This window comes from Balaenoptera musculus, chromosome 3 (assembly GCF_009873245.2).
Source record: "Balaenoptera musculus isolate JJ_BM4_2016_0621 chromosome 3, mBalMus1.pri.v3, whole genome shotgun sequence".
In the NCBI taxonomy this organism is placed as follows: domain Eukaryota; kingdom Metazoa; phylum Chordata; class Mammalia; order Artiodactyla; family Balaenopteridae; genus Balaenoptera; species Balaenoptera musculus.
This window is the reverse complement of record NC_045787.1, coordinates 160,070,528-160,091,396: the sequence shown is the minus strand read 5'-3', so window position 1 is coordinate 160,091,396 and position 20,869 is coordinate 160,070,528. Positions and strand designations below refer to the sequence as shown.

Below are 20,869 nucleotides of genomic sequence, written 5' to 3'. Positions count from 1 at the left end.
CACAGCCCAGGTCAGCAGGGGCCTCAGGTCTGGACAAGATCAAAGTAGAGGTGGCAGGTTACCCCAAGCTGGAGGAGGAGGTCACCCCAAGCTCTGAGGAGGTGACACCGTTATCAAAAGACTGACTTGGGAAAATAAGCTTCCCAACCTGCCCCCTTCCCCGAACACACGCAGCACAGGAAAGCGAGGAGGTGTCCCTCCCCGCAGCACCACTTCGTACACCACACCCCCGGCTTAACCCGCTGGGTCCACATCAGTCCCCGTCATGCCACCAAGTGTCTCTTGTCTTGGTCCCTACCGCACCCGTTTTGCCAAGTTGAGCGCTCCACTCTGAGCCCCCCCACCTCACCTCTCAGGAAGTCTCCTCCCCATGATCCTGCTTCAGACCCACGGCACAACCAGGGGCTGAGCCTCAGTTGGGCACAATCATAGCTCCCACCTCATAGGATGGCTGTGAAGAGCCCGCGAGAGGGCGCATCCCAAGCTAACCGCTGTCACATTGTGTCATCATATTCATATCCATTATCATTAGCATCATTATTTGTCTTGTGCCCCAAGAGAAAAGCTCACCTCTCTTTTTGCACCTTGTCTCTAATGGGGAACAAGTCATCCAAGTAGCTTACAGCTTTGAGCTGTAAGTATTTGCCCCATAATGCCCCAAATTTCCACCAGTGGCCCCCCCCCAACCAGGTCAGGTGGCATCCTTGAACTCCTCAGTCCGACCTTGTACCAACCTCTTGCTCAGAGAGTCATTACTATTCCTTGTGTCTAAAGACTTTGATGGGGTGGCAGGTGGGGAAGCAGCTCCTCAGCTACCATCCTGTTGTACCGAGACAGATGACACATTGGCTCTTTTTCTAATAACAGATTTATTGAGACGTAATTCACACACCATACAATTCACCCACGGAAGTGTGCAATTCAGTAGTCTTTACTATATTCACAGCATTGTGCAACCATCACCAGAGTCCATTTTAGAACATTTTTATCACTCAGTACCCATTAGCGGTCACTCCCCATTCTCCCTCCCTCAGTCCCTGGCAACCACTAACCTACTTTATGTCTATGGATTTGCCTGTTCTGGACGTTTCGTATAAATAGAATCGCACACTGTGTGGCCTTTTGCATCTGGCTTCTTTCACTCAGCATAAAGTTTTAGAGATCAGTCATGAGCTTCATCCCTTTTTATGGCTGCACAGTATTCCATTGTGTGGATGGACCATATCTTTTATGTGTTCATCCACTGATGGACGTTTGGGTTGTCTCCACCTTTTGGACACTTTGCCTATTGTCTGCTTCTCAAGTGTGCCAAGTTTGTTCCTATCCCAGGGCCTTTGCCCCTGCTGTCTCCTCTTCTGCCAGCCTCTCCTGCATGTGGACTTCTGTGGCATCAGTCTCCCGGTGGAGTGTGAGCTCCAGCATGACATGAACAGGGCCTGTTTTGTCTTCTGCTTCATCCCCAGCACCTAACATGGTGCCCACAGTTGGGGCTCAGTCAGTTTTTGTGGAATGAATGAATAGAATGGAGGCATTGGAGAACGAGAGAACTGTGAAATTGCGTCAAGCCCAGAGTTGACAGAGCCTAAGGGCTTCCCCACCCCTGACATCGACAGCCCCAGCATATCCCTGGGCTGAGACACCACTGTGGCCACCTACCCCGAGAGCCACCCCACATGGGGGCCAGTGAATGTCCCACTCACCAGCTGGGGCCTCCAGTGAGAAGCCCAGACCTGACTTTGGAAGGGTAAGGGGCTGACTTCAGAGGGGCAGGGGCCTTGGAGTCTCCCAGCCCCACCATCTCCCTGCTGGTCCCCTTCTGGAATGTTCCTCTGAGGGCCATGTTCAAAGACTGTGGCCACCAAGAGATGGGGGATGATTCTGTTGTGACAGTCTCAGGGGAGGACATTAGTTTGGGAAAGACCGCATCACCCCCAGGCAGGTCAGGGTAATCAGGGTGGTGCCCTCTGTGGTGGGGCCTCAGGGGTGTGGGCTGGAGGTGAACTGAAACACCTCATGTTTCTGGAGACTGAACTCTATGTAAATGAGATCCCCGATGGCCAGACTTTCTAAGTGACAAGGGTCTCTTGGACAATTCTGATCCCCTGCCCAAAGCATTGCTCCTCTCCTCGAGGTTGGGACCTGGTCCATTGGGCCGTGGAAGGCATGGAGGATCAGAGAGGTGAAATGAGTTGCCCAAGGCAGCCCAGCTTGTGAGATCTGGAGGCCAAACTTGCATCTACCCCAGCCAGGCACAAAGGCATCAGCTCAAGTCACAGGGAAGAGTCCTAATATTGCTCTTAACTGAGCCCCATGCTGCACGCTTGAAGTTTGTCTTGCCTAATCGTCGTCACGTGACTAAGGAGGGCTATCTTCGTGCCCACTTCACAGATGAGGAAACTGAGGCCCAGAAGAGTTTGAGTGACTCACCCAAAGCCGCACAGTGAGTGAGTGAGAAACCAGGTTCCATGTGTCTCCTGTTTGAGCCTTACTGACCCACAGGCTCCAGACAAGGCCAGCACCACCACCCCCAGCCCCCGTCAACAACCCCAGGAGCAGGGGATGGTGATGGCATCCAGCTTGAGCCTGCAATGGGGGGGCTATCTAGACCAGCTGCACCAGGGTGATAGGTCCGCAGGGAGGCCCCCAGCTCAGCCACAAGGATCTGGGCCGTTTCTCTCTGAAGAGGGAGGAGGAAGTGGTTTTGCCTGTGTGCCGGGGACGGGTGAGGCAGCCAGCACGCGTCTGGGGCGAGCTGATCTGTTAGGCAGGGGTTCCCATGCTCAGGGCCCACAATGTGTGTAGGGGCCCCCAAAATGTTTTAGTGTTTAAAAATCAGGAGAAAAAAATGGATACAATAATAATGAATATATAAAATAAATCCAGCCCAGGGTACGTTGGTCTTGATATCAAGGCGGTTGTAAAATATAATTTTAAATGGGTGTGTTCTTTTTTTTGTTTGTTTTCTTACAGAGCAAGTCATAATGTAGCCCCGTGGCACCCAGTGAGGCCTCAGCCTGTGCAGGCTCAATCCTGCCTCAGGGATTTTGCTCGTGCCATTCCCTCCCCCTAGAGCACTCTTTCTGTGCAACAACCCGGCAATCAACTTGACTCCTACCTGCCCCCCCAGCAAGCCCTTTCCTCCAGATCAGTTAGGCCCCCCTCTGCGGGGTTCTTGCAACTCCAGTTCCCCCTTCCTGACAGGCTGTCTACTTTGAAAAAATGACATTAATCATTTCTCACTTCTCTTCGTTTCTCACCAGGTTCTAGATGCTGGGAGGGCAGGACCTATGCCTGTCTTGGGGTCACCTCTTTTGTTCCCTGAGGATCTGGCACACAATAGGTGCTCAGTAAAGGCTTGTCGAGGTCTGGATGGAGCAAGGGTGTCTATCCACCTGCATGCAGCTCAGCAGCTCGGTCAGACTGCAGATGGGGCGGGGAGGCGGGGCGGGGGGCGGGGTGTCCTAGTCCCCGCCCAGGGCTCACCTACTTAAGGAAACAGGAACCGCTTGGGGCAACGCCCCACCCCGCTGACGTGCAGTCCCTGAACAGAAACCCAGGCTCCTGCAGGTGCCACGGCACAGCCAGAGTGAGGGCCTCGGGCCCCCGCCAGGGTTCTCCCAGGTACGTGCCTATTTCTGTGCCCACCCCATGCTGGGTGAGACCGGGGCCCCCAGAACCTCAGCCTCATCTCCACCCTTGAGAAGATAGCACATGGGGACCAGGCTGGGCCAGAAGGAGGGACAGGGCTGGCGGGGTCCAGAGAGGCAGGAGGAATTTTCTGGGGGCACTGGTAGGTGACCATTGGGAAATAGAGCTGGAATTAGGGAAAGAACATTCCTGGCAGGGGCACAGCATGGGCAAAGACATGGAGAGGAGAGACAGCTTGATCAGTTTTGGGTAGAGCAAGGATGTGGGGATGAGGAGGTGAGGGAGGCCTCAATGCCAGGGTCAGAAGTTTAAAACAGTATGACTTCATTCATCAGCCAATAGCCCTGCACCCTCCTCTGTGCCCACCCAGTGCCAGGTGATGCTGGAGACCCAGAAAAATCCAAAAGAACCTAGCCCTGGACCCAATCCTCAAGAGCTCCTAATATGGGGGAGACAGAGCCAGACAGAGACACTCCAGCTCCATGAGGCAAGGCTAGACCAGAATGGTGGGGAAGGTGAGGGACAGAGAGGGATGCCCAGGGCTTTGTCTTAGAGAAGAGGCAAGAAAGCTGCCTGGAGGAGGGATGTTTTTGCTGACTCTTGAAGGATAAGTAAGAGTTCTTCCAGGTAGAAAAAAAGAACAAGCTTGTAAACATTACCTCATGCTAGGTCACTACTGGTTTCATGAATGTTCATTATATACATACAGTGCTTACCGCTGTGCCAACTGTACCCTCTCAGGTAATTACCATCATTAGCCCCAAATTGCAGATGAAAATTCAGGCACAGAGAGGTTAAGTGACTTGCTCAAGGTCACATAGCAGCTAAGTGAGGGAGCTGGGGTTTGAACCCAGGTGGTCTGCCTCTGATTAGGCTCAACTGATTTGTCACCCTGCTTCATTTAACATTTCTTAATGGATCTATTTAATTCCACTTGCTGCAGAATTCCTTTGGGTCCTTCCCCAGAGGGTGTGCTTGGTGTCTGTCTTCTGGCAGGAGAAAGTCAGTATTGACTGGGTTGATAAACGCATCCCCTCCCTGTGGAAACAGCTTGCTAACAAAAACCTTCTGAGATATTGAAAAGTTAGACCAGTGGGTGGGAGGAGAAGGGGCGAGCTGCAGTTTGGGGACAGAATTAAGGGTAAAAGTGAGGGGTCATGTGTGGACAACCCAGCAGGGCACAACCCTTTTGCTGGTTTTTCACTGACTTAATACTGTTTTGCAAATTGCTACTGTTTTCTTTCTGTTTTCCAGCTCTGTTTTCTCTGTCTTGGCTCACAAAGTCCTGTGGTACCTGAGCTTAAAACTGCTGAGAATGAGTGTGAATTAACCATGCACCTGACAAGTTATAGGTGTGCCATCTGTAGCCACCACTTGTGGTGACGATGGTGGCAGAAGAAACTGTTTGGGGCCACATCTCTGTAGTGTTTAATGAAACCATGGCAACCTTTTATGGCACCCACTGTGTACCTGCTGTTTCATTCATTCACTTATCATTTTGCCATCTCCACGTCCCTCCCAGGACAGTGATATTTACTTAATATTTAAATAAACTCAGTTCTTAAATATATTTTTAAAAGGGACTTTCTAATACTTGTAGTAATGACATAATAAGAATAAAAGGAAAAGGAAAAATCCTTGGTGGGGGGGGGTGTTTTGGGACAAGTCGATGAATGAATGTGCATAAAGTGCCAGCACATAGTAGGTGCTCACGAAACTCAAGCCAACTTCAATCCTGTTGCTCTGTCCAGCCTGGAGGACTTCTTAAAGGAGGAAACACCATGAGCTGCATGAATAGAGCAAAGGTGCGAGGTGGACCAGGCTTGACTCTCTTTCCTCCCTCCCATTCCCAGGTCACCCCTCACCCCTGGAAGCCATGACAGAGGCCAGAAAGCTGCCCCCACCACTGCCTCCAAGACTGGACTGGTTCGTGCAGACTCAGGTGGACCAGCTGACCTGTGGAGGGGTCCCTGAGTGGTTCCATGGTGCCATCTCGAGAGAGTAAGGACACACCCACACCTTCCACCTTGCCCTTCACCCTCTTCCCTTGTCTGCCCTGACTCTAGGCAGGTTTTTACTGCAGAATTCTGGGCTTAGCTCAGCTAAGTGTGTTAAGAGGGTGGGTGAAAAGAGCTCTGGAGTCCCAGACTTGAATCCTGCCTCCTCCAGGGACTCACTACGTGACCTTGAGCAAGCTACGGGTTCTCAGCTTTCTCTATACAAGTGGCCACCAGACCAGTACTGCCAGGGACCTGACAGGCCCCCGTCCCCCACCTCACCCAGGTGGGGATGCAACCTCACCAGTCAATGATGGCAGAATGCAGCCTCAGAATCTTTCTTAACACAGTGCCCCAAACAGCTGCTCTCAGTCCCAACATGCACTTCCTACATCAGACTGAGCTCTGAGGACATGAACAAATCCACCTAGTCACCCCTAGGGGCTGGCTCTAAATAAATGGCTAGAAGAACATTTATTGCCATATTCTGCATGCAGGAAGTTGAAGAAACTGTGAAAGCCACAGAGAGGAGGAACTGGGCATGGTGTCTGAGTCCTGGGGTGCACCAAAAGAAATACAATGTGAGCCACACATTGCAATTTTAAATCTTTTTAGTAGCTTTGTTAAAAGAAGTGAAAAGAAACAGGTGGAATTAATTTTTATCATATTTTTTATTTAACCCAGTATATCCAAGATATTCTCATTTCAACATGTAATCGGCACTAAGTCCTCAAAATCCAGCACGTATTATATGCTAAAAGCACATCTCGATTCCCACCAGTCACATTTCAAGGGCTCAGCAACCACACGTGGCCAGTGGCCTTTGTATTAGACAGCTCGGGCCCAAAATCCCCATTCTGTCTCCTAGAAGGCCACATTACTCTTTGTGAACCCGGGATAATAGTAACAATAATACACTAAGTCCCCTACATACGAGTGAGTTCCATTCTGATAGCGTGTTCAGAAGTCCAATTTGTTCGTAAGTCCAACACAGTTAGCCTAGGTACCCAGCTAACACAATTGGCTATATACTGGGTTGGCCAAAAAGTACGTTCGGGTTTTTCCATAAGATGTTATGGAAAACCTGAACGAACTTTTTGGCCAACCCAAACAGTACTATTGGCCAACCCAACAGTACTGTACTGTAAGAGGTTTATAATACGTTCGCATCTTTGAAAGTTCGCATCTTGAAGGTTCGTATGTAGGGGAGTTACTGTAGTGAACATCTTTGTGTGTTCTTACCAGCTGGCAGTTCCCACACTCACGCTGCACGCACGTCATCTGTCCTCAAGTGGGGCCCTGAGAGTAAGAGTTTACTTTCGCCTTAAGGAAGCTGAAGGTCAGAAAGGGACTGACCCTCACCAGGGGTCACACAGCTAATGAAAAGCAGTGCTGGATTTTAAAATCAAATGCATCTAAGAGCAGCTCCTGCTTTATTACCTGTGACACCTTGATCTACCCAAAGGTGCCTCTGGGGGGTGCCTTCCAGGCATTGGGAAGGCAAGCAGGGGCTCTGAGAGATGGTCAAGGTCATCAGAGGCTTCCTGCCACCTCTGGGAGAACACCCCTGTCCCTGAATATCCCAAGGTCTGAAATAACCAAGAAAAGAAGGACTTTTAGGCTGTTTGTTCACTTAGAAAACAGAAAAGTACAGGCCTCTCTGGCTCAGGGGGCACCAGTACTGGGATGACGGGTATACCGGATGTCTGGCCAGTATGCTCAGCCATCTCTCTCCTGTATTTGCCCTTCCAGGGATGCCGAGAACTTGCTGGAGTCACAGCCACTGGGATCCTTCCTCATCAGGGTCAGTCACAGCCACGTGGGCTACACGCTCTCTTACAAGTAAGGCCTGGGCTAGGGACCAGGGCAGAGACAGGAGGGCTCTGGGGCTTCCTTGGAGGAGCAAGTGGTGCTTCATACAACAACTTCTCAGTGAGCAACCAGTGCGAGGGTCTGGCCAGATCTAACTGAAGAGTAGGCAGCTGCAGGTCTGGCTGTAACCAGCAGACTTGGGCCTGGCGGTAACTGAGACTGTGTGTTTGAGAACAGGAACTGCTGGGGACCCAAGAGTGGCAGCTGCATTTCCCCTTACTACCCCTCTCCCCCACCATTTAAATGTCAACTCCCTGACTTCACCCAGGGGGACATGTTAAGGGAAACCAGGGCAGCCCAGCTCCTTAAGTTCTCAATGCCTGATCCAGCATCTCAGTTAGAGGATTCGGCAGCACAAACTACTTGTCAAAAGGATTCCAGGCCAAAGAAATTTTTTTAATGGACCTATTACAGAGTTACCCATAGAGGGAAAAGCTTAGGCCTTTAGTCACACAGTCCAAGGCTTGGCTCTGCCACTTAAGACGCTGTGTGATCTTGGACAAGTTACTCACCCTTTCTGTGCCTCCCTCAAAGTCCTCATCTCTAACATAAGAATGCTAAAATTAATTCAGAGTCATGATGGGAGGATTAAATGAGACGTAATAAGCATGTAGTGGGCCATTAATAAATGCATCCGTTCATTAATAATGGAGCATTTATTGGGTACCTGTACCAGTTTTCATTGTTGTCATTTCTATTGATCATTTACCCCTTGCCAGGCACAGAGCTAAGCTTTTACCTGCAGTAGCTTGTTCCATCTTCACAAGAAGTCCTGAGGTCAGCCTTAGTAGCCCCATGTTATAAAGGGGGAAACTGAGGCACAGCGCAGTCACCTGCCAAGTGTCACATGGCTGGTGAGTGGAGGAGCCTACAAGGGAATCTAGGCAGTTGGGTTGTAGCCATGATGCTGCCAGGTCAAGGGCTGGGGGGGGTGGGGACAGAATGATGGGGAAAGCGATGGCAGTGTCTCCGCAGAGCTCAGAACTGCTGCCGCCACTTCATGGTGAAACTTTTGGACGATGGGAGCTTCATTATCCCTGGGGAAGAGAGAGCCCATGCCTCTCTACATGCCTTGGTCACCTTCCATCAGCAGCAGCCGTTGCGGCCACACGGGGATCTGCTGACGCAGCCCAGCCAGCAGGTGAGGGTTGGGACCCCCAAGGGCCATAGCGCCCTCCCAAGGGCCAAGCTCCCCAGACTCTTTTGCTCCCTCAGCCTCCTCAGCCTCTTGTGAGTCTGTCATTCTTGTGGTCCCCGTTTCCCTTGTGGCCCCGCCCCTCCTGGTCCTTGTTCCCTGGCCCGCAGGCTGATTTTTTTACAGGAATTCATGTGCCAGGTATAACCTTGGCTGATCTACAGGAATAGCATATTTCCTTATAAGACTCAGTGGGTGGGGCCCAGCCCTCACAAGCTGCTGTGGGAGGGGCATATCTCCTAATAAGGATTGATGGGCATGGCCTAGGCCCTCAGAAGGGGCTGTGGGAGGGGCATTCTTCCTTACAAGGTTTGTGGATGGGGCAACCTCTGAGCCCCCATTTCCAGCATCTGGGACCACAGCCCCATCCCTGTACCCTCCTTGGGACTAAGCTGCATGTCCCCTCTGCCCCGCAGAAGGATCCAGCAAATGCGGATTATAAGGATCTCTTCCTTTTCTCCAACGCATTGGCTGAGGAAGCCGCCAGCTCTGCTCTTGGCCTCAGCAAACATCAGAATCCCTCCTCTTGTCCCATGGCCCCACTTGAGGAGGTATGTGACAGAAAACTGGCACCTTCAATCTGGAAGGTGGGAGGTGGGGCAGGGGGATGCAGGAGCAGAGGTGGCCAACAGCTGCCAGAGGAGACTTTCTAGAATGAAGATTAGATCCCGTAGCTCCAAGCTTAAAACTTTTCAGGGAGACTTCCCTGGCAGTCCAGTGGTCAAGACTCTGTACTTCCAATGCACGGGGCGCGGGTTTGATCCCTGGTCAGGGAACAAGGATCCCACATGCCACGTGGGGTGTGGCAAAAAAAAAAAAACCCCAAAAAACCAAACAAACAAACAAACAAAAAACTTTTCAGTGATTTCCCAAGGCACTGAGATTAAAATCCCAACTGTGATCTCAGGTCCCGCTACCCATCACCAGCCCAACTTCAGCCCCTCTGCCAACCCTTCTGCTGCTCTGACACATCAAGCTAACCTCAGGGCCTTTGCATGTGCTGTGTGCTCTGCCCCCAGATTTCCCATGCCTGGCTTCTTTCACCACTTCTTCTTCAAGTATCTCTCTCCCCAGTCTCCAGACCTAAAGTAGCCCCTCTGCCTTCTCCATCACATCATCCTGTTTATTTGCAGCAGAGCAGTCTGTAAGATTTGAAAAGTCTTGTTTATTTATGAGTTTTCATGTTTCCTGCCTGCCTCTCCCATCAGACTGTGAGCTTTGGGAGGCCTGGGAATCTGGCTTGTTCACCACTGCTTCTCCTGTCCCTCAGAGAGGACCTGGCACATCAGTGGGTTTGCAGGTGAGGGTGGGGGAACAGTCAGGGAAGGCTTCCTGGAGTAGGTGGCATAGAGCTGGGACATTCAGGATGAGGAGGAGCCAACCACACACAGAGATGCAGGAAGGGCATTCCAGACAGAGGAAACAGCACATGCAAATGTCCTGAGGCTCAGCGTGAAAAACAGGAGAACAACAAAAGCCAATGTGTGGACAGAGTGGAGTGAGCAAAAGGGAGATTGTTGGGAGGTGAGGGGCCAGAGTCGGCAGGGATCAGTCATGCAGGGTCTTGGGGCCAGGGTGAGGAGCTGGGATCTGTTCCAGGTGTGCTGGGGAGCCATGAGAGAGCTTGAGCATGGTGGGACTGATGGTGTTCCCTGTGGCTGCCGGCTGCAGAAGGGGCTGTCTGGGGGCGGGAAGGAGGCAGGGACAGTATCCACGTGGGAGAAACTAGAAAGGGAGCCCTAAGGGTGGATCTTGCTGATGGCTTGGAGGCGGAGGGTGAGGGGAAGAGGGTCATTGTCATGGTTTGAGTCCCCCGGTCATCCATTATTTGGGAAGTGATCCCAGGAGGTGCCATGAGGGGAGCAGGAAAGTGGGTCAGGAGAGAGAGGGCCACCAAAGGAGGGTGCTGTAGTGAGCAGGTTACCCCTGTGGACCCTGTGGAACACGCACTTCAGTTACCCCACCTTAGGGGCAAGGAGCTGTGGTACTGATCCTCCCTTCCATCAGTCATTAGTCAAGCGCTGTCTCTGGGAGGTTTTAATTCTCTGGCACCTCTGGTCTGCAAAGTGGCCAAAGAAGTCCCCAAGGCAGAGTCCCCACTGCTGGCGTATTGGGAGTGGAGCTGGGGGCACCAAAATGCTCAGGACAAAGGGATGTGGATGGGGCATTGACAGCATCTGCCACAAATGACACCCAAGTTTGGGGCCTGAACAACCTGGTAGATCAGGGGTTGGCAAACTACTGCCCAAGGGCCACATCTGGCCCACTGCCTCCTTCTGTATGGCCCGTGAGCTAAGCATGACTTTTATGTTTTTGAATGGCTGAAAGAAATCAAAAGAAAAATAGTATTTCATGACCCTTGAAAATCAGATGAAACCCACATTTCCGTGTCCATAAAGTATTATAGGGACACAGGCACGCTCGCTCACTGACGTATGATCTCTGGCTGCTTTGGCCCTACAACAGCAGAGGTGAGTAATGAAACATAGACTGACCTGCAAAGCTGAAAACATTTCCTCTCTGACCCCTTACAGAAAAAGTTTGCCAACCACTGAGGGAGACAGTGAAGCCCTTTACTGAGACAGGAAGGGTGGGGTGTGGGATCAGGTTTGGGGGTTTTCATTGGGACTTTCTTGGCCCCAGGATGTCTGGGTGGAGCCCAGATCCCAATTTCTGGGGCAGATTCAGAGCTGTGGTAGGCGGGGTGGCCCCAGGTCTCACCCGATCCCAGTTTCAGACCTTCACAGACCCGGTCCTGCTCCATCGGCGAAAAGAAAGGAAGCCGTTAGCAGAGCCGGACGGGGCGTCCACGGAGGAAGCTACTTCGGAGGAAGCTTCCCCGAAAGCTCCTCTTGAGGAGGCCCGCCAGAAAATCTGGAGGAATCTCAAGATGCTCCCCGAGATGGGCAAGAAGGTCCAGCGGCAGCTGAAATCCCAGCTGGTGGCTGCGAGCTCCTCATCACTCTGGGACCCCAGGCCGTTGGTGGTGACCCATGGCTCTGGAGCTGAAGCAGGAGACTCAGCCTGGAAAAATAACGTCTACATAGACCCCTTTGTGGCCACAAGCCCCTCACAGCCCCAAGCTCCAAGAAACAGAGATGAGCCCTCCAGGAAAGCCTCAAGGTCGACCAGCTGGAGCGAGACAACCTCGAGGGTCAGGGACTGGCACCAGGCAGTCATGAGGGCCCTGTCCTCACAGGCGTCCAAACCGGAGCCAAGGGGCTTGAAAGAACCACAGGACTGTCTCCCTGAAGAGTACCGCTCACCGCCACCCTTCGCCCCCGGGTACTGCTAGGTGCGCCCCGGCTCTGGGACCCTCTCTGCCGGGGGCCGTTCACACCTGGACCTTTTGCTCTCTGCCATGACCCACTAGCCCTCAGGGACCTGAAGAATGTAATAAAGACATTGCTTGGGCCTGGTCCTGCGATTGCCAGTAGGGTGACCTGGTCATTTTAATAATAATTAGTAATAGTAATAATAATAATAATAATGTTACAGCAGTGGTGTCTAGGACACCTACTCTGTGCCTGGCCTCACACCAGACCCTCCATGTTCATTATTTCTTTTATGCCTCTGAGCAGGCCCATCAGGTAGGCTCATTCTGCACATTTTAAAGAAGAGACAGGAATTTCCCTGGCGGTCCAGTGGTTAGGGCTCCGTGCTCTCATTGTCAAGGGCCTGGGTTCGATCCCTCATCGGGGTACTAAGATCCCACAAGCTGCGCGACGCGGCCAAAACGATTAAATTAAATTAAAACTAAAAAAAATAAAGAAGAGCCAGGTTCAGAGAGGAGAAGAGGTGTGGCCAAGGTCACATGGCTGGGGTGTCAGCACCAGGATTCAAAGCCAGGTCAGTCTGAGCCCTTTCCCCACGTAACCTAGGCACAACTCATAGAGTACATCCTTGTCTGTAACAGGGCTGTTCATGCCTTCCTCTCAGGGTTCTTGTGCAAATGGAGGAGATGAAACTTGTGGAGGGCTTGGCACACAGTAAGCACTCCTGACATCAATGGCAGCTTTAGGAGAAGCATAAGAGGCCCTTTCCTTTAAAAAGGGAGAGGCAGCCTAGGGCTGTGGATGGGGATGGGCTCTGGAGGGAATCTTGGGTTGTGGGGCTGTGTGACCTTTGGTGAGTCACTAGGCATCTCTGGGCCTGTTTCCTCATCTGGAAAACGGGGAGAAGAGCAGTCCCTCTTTCTCAGGATGAACCAGCAGAATTCAAAGCACAGTAGGTGCTTAATAAATGGGGGTTAGGTTGGGAGTGGGCACCTTAGAAATGATACACAGTGGAGGTGTCTGGGAGGGTCCCTGGTGGCCTGGTCTCTGTTACAGGAATGACCACTCCTTGGATTGACTGGGGACATGGAATGGGCCCCCAGGCTGACCATAGGTGGGCTGGGTATGGGGTTTCCCAAATCTGCAAGATGTAGAGGTCTGGGATCTGGAGTGAAGTGGGCCTGGGTTCAAGTCCACCTCTGCAGATGACTTCAGGGGTGGCCTTGGGCAAGTCACCCCGTTGCCTCTGAATGAAGTGCGAGTTCTCCTCAGCCAACCCTGCTGGGATGTCACAGGCAGCCAATGTGATGAAAGAAGGGCAGGTGTTTCATGAACTGTAAAGCACTGTGCCAGCCTCAGTGAATGACATTCCTGCCACCACACCCTCTCCAGAGGCCTCCTCTGGCGGTTCTAATGAATCAATGCGGAGGTGAAGCTTTAGTTCCCTTGAGGAATTCAGGGATGGAGGGGGAAAAAGGCGACTTGAGCAGTCGAGGGTAGGGTTGGGCCTTGGGAGGCCCTGAGCTGGGACAGCACGGGCCTGATCTCCACACCTCGCCTCTGCCCACGGAGACCCGCAGTGAGGCACTTCCAGCCCTCTCAGTGGAGAGACATCCAGAAGTCACCCCTTTCCTTGTACAAATGGGAAGATTGTGGCCCAGAAAGGGTGCAGCCACACCCAGGATCACATGGTGAGGACAGAGGTTAGATCCTTGGCCGCCTCCCTCTTGTCTGCCAGGCTTAAGTTGGGAAACATGTTTTCGGAGCAGCTGTGACTCAGTGATGTGTGTTTATTCCTGGAGCCCAGGGAGACCAGATTCTACAGTGAGATGAGGGGTCGCCCTGCCTTCCTCTGGCCCGGCTCCTCCTCCGCGGTACCCTCAGATGCGGATGTGGAAGGTGCTGGGTGCAAAGAGAAAAGGAGTCTGTCAGCAGGCAGAGGGTACCCTTCCTTCGTCCTTCTCCCCAGCACTCCCACTGGGAGTCCCCGAGGCATGCAAGGAGCTACGGTGCGGGGTGGGGGGGAGATGGACCCCTTCAATAAACCCCAGGCCGTGGCCCTCCTGCCCCCACAGGGGTTGAGAGCACATCACTTTGGATCAGAGTTTACATCCTGGCTCTGCCCCAGACTCTTAAGTGCGTGGCTACTCCTCTCTGGGCCTCAGTTTACTCCCCTGTAAAATGGGGATAATAGCTGTCCCTCCTTCACTGTGCTGTAATAAGGGCTAAAAAGAGGCAAATGTACAGCGTGGGGCATACAGTAGGTGCTCAGTTAGTAGCAAGGGATTCATCCTGGTGTCATTATTCATGTCTCTGTGGCAGGAGACCAGCCTTGCTTATCCAGGGTAGAGGAAGGAGGCCCTCTGGTCATGAAAGGATATCACCAATGATAACAGCCACAACAGCAACCATAAAGCACAGTTATTGAGCACCTACTGTATTCCAGGCACTGCTCTAAATTCTTTCCATATACTAGCTCAGAGGTCACTCAACTTTTCTCTGCAAAGGGCCAAATAGTTGATATTTTCAACTTCTCACAATGACTCAGTGCCACCATGTAGCTCAAAAGTAGCCGTAGACACTACGTACACAAACAGGCATGGCTGTGTGCCAATAAAACTAGCAATGGACACGGAAATTTGAATTTCATATGGCTTTCATGTGTCATGGAGTATGATTATTCTTTTATTTTCTCCCCCAACCATTTAAAAATGTAAAAACCATTCTTAGCTCACGGGAGGTACAAAACCAGGTGGTGGGCTACCCCCTGTATTAACTCATTTAACCCATGCTATCCGCCCTACAGTGGGAGCACTGATTCTCCCCAGGGCTGCCAAGTGCTATTGTACAGTCTGTTCACTACAAAATGTTCAAGCAACTGAGGGCTGAAGTCCAACCATATTCCACTCACCCAAAGAGCTGTGTCCACCCAGAGGAAGTATTCACAGGGTCTCTAATTATCCCCATTTTAAAGACACAGGGACTGAGGCTAGGGAGGTCGGGAAAATTCCCCAAGGTCACAAATGAATGAACAGGGGGATTTTCACAAAGGGAGTCTATGAACCCATTCCATAAGAACCTCTCTCATACATGGGAACGGATTGTGCAGGGTGGAGAGGAATGTCACCTGAGGAAGTCCGGTGCCCGCAGGATCATGTTCTGGAAGTCTTCCAGGGACAGTCGCCCGTCGTGGTCCCCATCGGCCTCATCCAGCACCTTCTCACACACCAGGCTCACCTCCTCAGCGCTCAGCTCTCCCCGCGTTAGCTGGGTCACCGTCTGCTCCAGGTCCCACACGCAGATGTAGTCATCGTTGTTAAAGTCTGCACAGCAGAACAGGTGGGGATGTGGTGGTGAGGGGACACAGGGGCAGGCAGGCTGGGCCAGTCATGGGCACATCTTGTCCCTGTCTTACAGAGGAGGAAACTGAGCCACTGGAGGGAACCCAAGACCCTAGGGTAATAGCTGGATCCTGCTTTGGAATTGGGCCTGGAACTCCTGGGAGGTCATTCATTCACTCAAGTATTTATTGAGCACCTACTATGTGTCAGGCGTGTGATAATTGTTATTCATTCCCTCTTTCAACAAGTATTTATTGAGTGCCTACTGTGTGCCAGGCACTGTGATAAATTTTCATTCATTCATTCATTCAGCAAGTATTTACTGAGTACCTACTATGTGCCAGGCACAGAGACAGATGGTGAACCAAAAAGACACTGTCACTGCCCTTGTGTCTCCTCAGAGAGAAAGTCAGTAAGGAGTGAACAGATGAATGAACAAGAAATTAAGCAGCATTGCTCCATGCAAGGAGAGAAATAGGCTGTGGCATGGAGAGTAACTCGGGGGCAGGGGTTACTTTTCACCAAAATTTCAAGGTAAGAAGGAGCCAGGGGAAAGGTATTCTAGACAAGGGCACAACAGAGGCAAAGACCTAGAGGCAGAAAGAGTTTGGTGTGTTGGGGAAAGAGCCAGGCCATTGTGGCTGGAATGGAGTCAGTAAACGGATGGGGTGGGGAGGTACCAGGGTGAGGTGAAGGACAGGGCCACGCAGGGCCTCAGAGCCCTTGGGGAGACATTTGTGATGGCAGGGCAGCCCCTGGCCCGACCCGGTCTCATACCCACTTCCCCACCCCAGGGCCCTGCACACACCATAAATTTTAAAAGCGTAGTAGGCTTTGAGGTCGCGGGGAGCCATTTCACTCATCACAGAAAACATGTCCAAGAAGTTGTCCAAGGTCATGTGGCCATCTCCATCCTCGGAGAAGACCTGGGCGATCCTCTGACGGAAAGGGTTGTCCTAGAGACAGGAAGCAGGGAGCCAATCCCTGACCAGGACCTTGGGGGGAGGGCTCCGCATGGTTTCACTCTCAACATCCACCTTCCTGGGAACCTCCAAGTACCCCTCACCAAGACTCTCTTCCTCCCATGATCCCTGGAGAGGACTTCAGGCAACTCCAACCTCCACCCCAGTAGTCTGGGTGTCGTTAACCCCATTTCCAGCTTCAGAGGCAGTCACATGACCCGGGTGAGGCCAGTCAGGGATTTCCATTCACCTGGCAACCGTGATTGCCTCTGGGATGAGCATATGACTCAAACTTGCCAATCAGAGGCTGCCCTGGGAGAGTTGCTGAAAAGTTGTGGTGGAGGAACCTTATTTCTGCTTGTTGCAGAGCTTATCGGAGGAAATCTGAGGCAGCTGGTGTTTCCCTTCACTACCTCAAGAGAACAGGCTGCCTGAGACTGAAGCCTCTTCCTGGGAGAAGCTGAAAGATGGAGGGAGATTCCCAAGCATATCCTCAGAGACCCTGGTTCCAGCTGTATGTGATGCTAGGCCTCTCCCTGCATTTTTTGTTCATGTGATCCAACCCATTCTGTCCCCTGTGATAAAATAATCTCTATTCACAGTCCCTCACCCCACAAGTCCCCTCCAGAGTCACAAACTATGGGTCAAACATCCAGCTGAGAAGAACCCACATTTAATAGCTCCTACTATGAAAAGAAAAACTAATGTTCCCTGAGTACTTGCCATGTCACAGGCCCTGTACAGAGCCCTTTACCTGCATTATCTCATCTCATCTTCCCAACAACTCAGGGTTTAAATCCTGTCTATGTCATATCCTAGCTGTGTGATTATGAACAAGTGTCTTAACCTCTCTGAAATTCAGTTTCTTCATATGTAAAATGGAAATAATCACAGTACTCACCTCATAGGAGTGCAGCGAGGGACATCCCTACTATTTTTTCCCTGCCTGCCCCATGGCCCAGGCATACCTTCAGCTCAGGCATGCTGCCAATGAGCTCGTAGGGAACCTTCACATGAGGGTAGCTGGTATAGTCGAGAGGGACAAGCTGGGGGGCAAGGTCTTGGTAGCGATAGAAGAGCCTGGTGTGGGGACAGAAACAACGAGAAGGTCTGGGAGATGAGTGTGTGTGGCCTTGTCCCTACTCTCTCACTCTTGCAGCTGCTTACTCTACACTGAAAGATGCTGGGTCCCCAAGAGCCATTAGCCCTGGGCCCAAGCCTCATACACACAAAGCCAGACACAGGTGCCTCTATCACCCTGGGGACAAGGCCAAGGTAAAGAGAGGACTCCAGAGCTAGGGAAAACTAGAGTGCGGGAAGCAAGCCAGGGAGGAGGAAATTCTTCCTGGAGAAGGGGGCATTGATGCCGGGCTTTGAAGCATGAGTAGGAGCTTACCAAGCAGATGGGGTTGACAAAGGGAGAGTGTTTAAGGCAAGGTCATTCATTCACTCCCTCTTTCAACAAGTATTTATTGAGTGCCTACAGTGTGCCAGGCACTGTGATAAATTTTCATTCATTCATTCAACAAGTATTTACGGGAGTACCTACTATGTGCCAGGCACAGAGACGGACGGTGAACAAAACAGACACTGTCACTGCCCTTGGGTCTCCTCAGAGAGAAAGGCAATAAGAAGTAAGCAGATGAATGAACAAAAAATTAAACAGCATTGCTCCATGCTAGGAGAGAAATAGCATTCACACTTAACGTTCAGAGAATCTGAGCCAATCTATGTATCTCTGGACATTATCACATCGTTGGCAAGGCCTCTAAAGGCCCACATCCTCACACTTTCCTTCTCTGCCTTCATAATGGGGGGCAGGGTTCTCTCAATGGGGCAGAGCAAACACAAAAATCTAATATTCAGGTTTTTCAAAAGGGTAAATGAAAGACATTTTGCAAAACACCAAATGCTGTACACACTACCTAGATGGTAGAGCCAGCTCTCCACCCTAATGCCCTCACCTGGTGACACCATACCATCATTGAAACATGCTGAGCAGTAGCCTTGTAGAGACCATCCTTGATGAGTCAGAGGTCCCCAAGTTGCTAGGGACTGTCTCTGAGGGGGACAGGAGCCCCTCGGTCACATGATGGCTAGGAACTCGAGGAGGAGGTATCTGGAACTTCAGTCCTGGCTTCCTTCAGAGAATAGCCTGGGTTTGGGTTTGGTTTTGGGCTTCTGTATGGCCTTGAGTAAGTCCCTCTTCCCCTCGACCCCCTTTCCCCTCAGTAGGTCTGTCTGACAAGCGAGAAGCTTGAGGCAGACAAAATGTTAGTCTTGAACTCCTTGGGGCTCTACCCATCTACCCAGGGGCCTGGGGTCAACCTCCCCTGTCTGAGCCTCAGTTTCCCCATCAGTAATCCAATCGTGATGACCAGGGTGACCTTGCAAGCTGTCCTCACCCAGACAATGGGGCTCACTGGTGAAAGGTGTGTCCATCAATAATGGATGTCCTGTGCCCACACAGTTGGGGCCTTGGCCCCGATCACTCTGCAGCCAAACCCCAGCCAGCTTCGGTTTCACAGCTCCAAGTTCATGGTTTGGGGCCTCTGGATAACAGCTCCATGGGATGAGTGATGATGTAGAATACCCATCTATGCCTGTCTCGCTCACACCAGGGACCTGCAGCAGCCTGGGGCCACCTTCTCACTCTCTAACATTGATGTCAACCCCACAGCCCAGAACTGGCTCTAGACTCTGCCCCTGGCCTCGCAGCCTCTTCACACTGGCCTCAGGGGGATCTTTCTAACATGCTGACCTGCATCTCCCATGCTCACACACTCTCTATGGCTCCCCGCCACCGTTGGGAGAAAGCCCAAGCTTGTCAGCCTAGAGACATGACAACAGGACCAGATGTGACTTCTCAGCCTTCCCATCTCTGCATGCATCCACCGACCATGCACGCAATGCCCCCATTAGTGCTTTAACCCTTATGAAGCATCGAGTGTGGTCAAATTGCAAATCAAGCAACGTATAGAAAGTTTCCAGCTCTTCCTCCCTCCTCCCTCGACTGACCTCATGATTTCCTTCCTCGTGAAGAAGGTGCAGTCCTGCGGAGAGAGATGTTGGCTTGACCCAGACCCTGCCTGGGGGGGGCCTCCTTCCTCTCCCACAAGCCCACGCCCATCGCTGCCCGAAGCCACACACAGAACCGCCCCAGAACGCTTGCTGACTGCACACCCAGGGCGAAGGGATGCTGTCCCCATTTCTTGGGCCAGGAAACCAAGGCTGCCAAACCCACCGAGGGCCCGGCCCATCACCCCTACCTGATATGCTTCCAGCTGCTCATGAGTAAAGACTGTTTGCTTGTTGCCCATGGTGAAGACCACTGCCAGGACTCTGGAACAAGCTCCCAAAGCCCCCAAACTCCTCGGGGCCACACCGGTCGGCAGGCTGCTGCGTACCAGTGTCTGGGCAAATCTCCCTGCCCTGGTTGTCACCTGCCCACCCTCCTCATCACCCCCAGCCTGAGTGAGACTCAAGTTACAGCCGAGCTCTCTGGGCAACAGCCTGAGTATGTCCACGGCCACCAGAGCAAGGAGAAGGGCTTTGGGAGGTCACAGGGTAGCCCTCAGTGGGGAGAGCACACCTGCCACCACCAGGTGAGACCGGGGGTATGGGGCACCTTTGAGAGATGGGCAGGGTGGTGGAGAGGCTGCCAGCACATCCCAGGTCAAATTCCAGCTCCTTACCCACTAGTTGTGTGGCCTTCGGCAAGTCATCTGGCCTCTCTGAGCCTTGTTTGTAAGATGGAAATTATATTAGGACCTACCTCATAGAGTTGTTCTGAAGATCTAATGAGATCATTAATACAACCCCCCAAAAAGTATTTGACCACTGGATACAAGCAAGTTCTAGGCACATAATGGTAAACAAGCTAGATGAGGTCTGCATTGGAGGTGATGGTGAGGATGATGTTATGGCTTAAGGAAAGCAATCCAATGTCTACGTTTGGGTTAAATAACGCCAGAGTTCTTTATTGCAGGACTTGTCAGAGGCTTTAATATGTTAATGTGCCCCATGCATCCTCAAGGGGTAAATACAATGTAGCAGCTCCCAACCTTATTAAGACTCAGAATCCTCTTGGGCAGAAAATCTGGGAGTTGAAAGTTCCCAGCCTGGCACTCCCTGCCCTTCTCACTCTGGATCTGGCCTCCTTCCACTTTCCTCTCCTGCTCAGCCGGTTCCAGCCCCACACCCCAGGCCCCCTGAATCACTCTTGAGTCTTCCCCTTCCTTCATCCCCGCTCTCCCTGGCCTGGACCATTGCAGTTCCTCCCACAAGACTCCTCTGGCCCCTGCCTCAACTTCCATACTTTGCCCCAGCGTGTGAAGCCATCTTGTAAAATATGACTATGATCAAGCTTTAAAGACCCCCCTGAAGATGATTTTTTTGGGGAAAAAAAACCTGACAATACCAAGTGTTGACAAAGATGTGGAGCAACTGGAACTCTTATACATTGCGGGTGTGATGCAAAATGGTACAGCCACTATGGAAAATGGGTTGGCAGTTTTTTATAAAGTTAAACATACACTTACACATGACTCAGCAATCCCACTCCTGGGTATTTGTCCAG

At 51.7% G+C, this 20,869-nt stretch overlaps 2 protein-coding genes across 3 annotated transcripts; one reads left to right on the top strand and one right to left on the bottom strand.

Annotated features, from left to right (window-relative positions):
* The first annotated feature begins 3,554 nt into the window (after positions 1–3,554).
* On the top strand, positions 3,555–12,130 carry HSH2D (hematopoietic SH2 domain containing). Its single transcript, XM_036847795.1, has 6 exons — positions 3,555–3,621; positions 5,502–5,649; positions 7,398–7,487; positions 8,493–8,658; positions 9,129–9,263; positions 11,450–12,130. Exons 2-6 carry the CDS (start codon positions 5,525–5,527, stop codon positions 12,005–12,007), a joined length of 1,074 nt encoding a protein of 357 aa, XP_036703690.1. The 5' UTR covers positions 3,555–3,621; positions 5,502–5,524; the 3' UTR covers positions 12,008–12,130.
* Positions 12,131–13,762: 1,632 nt separating this feature from the next.
* Positions 13,763–19,610, bottom strand: CIB3 (calcium and integrin binding family member 3). Of its 2 annotated transcripts, XM_036847796.1 has the most exons (6): positions 19,560–19,610; positions 19,309–19,343; positions 17,259–17,370; positions 16,137–16,284; positions 15,115–15,310; positions 13,763–13,889 (listed from the first exon to the last, which is right to left on the bottom strand). In XM_036847796.1, exons 1-6 carry the CDS (start codon positions 19,608–19,610, stop codon positions 13,868–13,870), a joined length of 564 nt encoding a protein of 187 aa, XP_036703691.1. In that variant the 3' UTR covers positions 13,763–13,867. The 2 variants fall into 2 exon arrangements, with proteins under 2 accessions (XP_036703691.1, XP_036703693.1); XM_036847798.1 differs by lacking the exons at positions 17,259–17,370; positions 19,309–19,343 and having other exon boundaries at positions 13,868–13,889.
* Positions 19,611–20,869: the final 1,259 nt, after the last annotated feature.

Excerpts from the sequence above, each read along its gene's own strand:
- CIB3 (XM_036847796.1), bottom strand. The coding sequence starts at position 19,610 with ATGGGCAACAAGCAAACAGTCTTTACTCATGAGCAGCTGGAAGCATAT. Across the intron at positions 17,371-19,308 it reads ACGAGGAAGGAAATCATGAG|GCTCTTCTATCGCTACCAAG; the intron begins GTCAGTCGAGGG and ends TCCCCACACCAG. Across the intron at positions 13,890-15,114 it reads CGGGCACCGGACTTCCTCAG|CACCTTCCACATCCGCATCT; the intron begins GTGACATTCCTC and ends CTTTGCACCCAG.
- HSH2D (XM_036847795.1), top strand. The coding sequence starts at position 5,525 with ATGACAGAGGCCAGAAAGCTGCCCCCACCACTGCCTCCAAGACTGGAC. Across the intron at positions 5,650-7,397 it reads CATGGTGCCATCTCGAGAGA|GGATGCCGAGAACTTGCTGG; the intron begins GTAAGGACACAC and ends TTGCCCTTCCAG. Across the intron at positions 8,659-9,128 it reads TGACGCAGCCCAGCCAGCAG|AAGGATCCAGCAAATGCGGA; the intron begins GTGAGGGTTGGG and ends TCTGCCCCGCAG.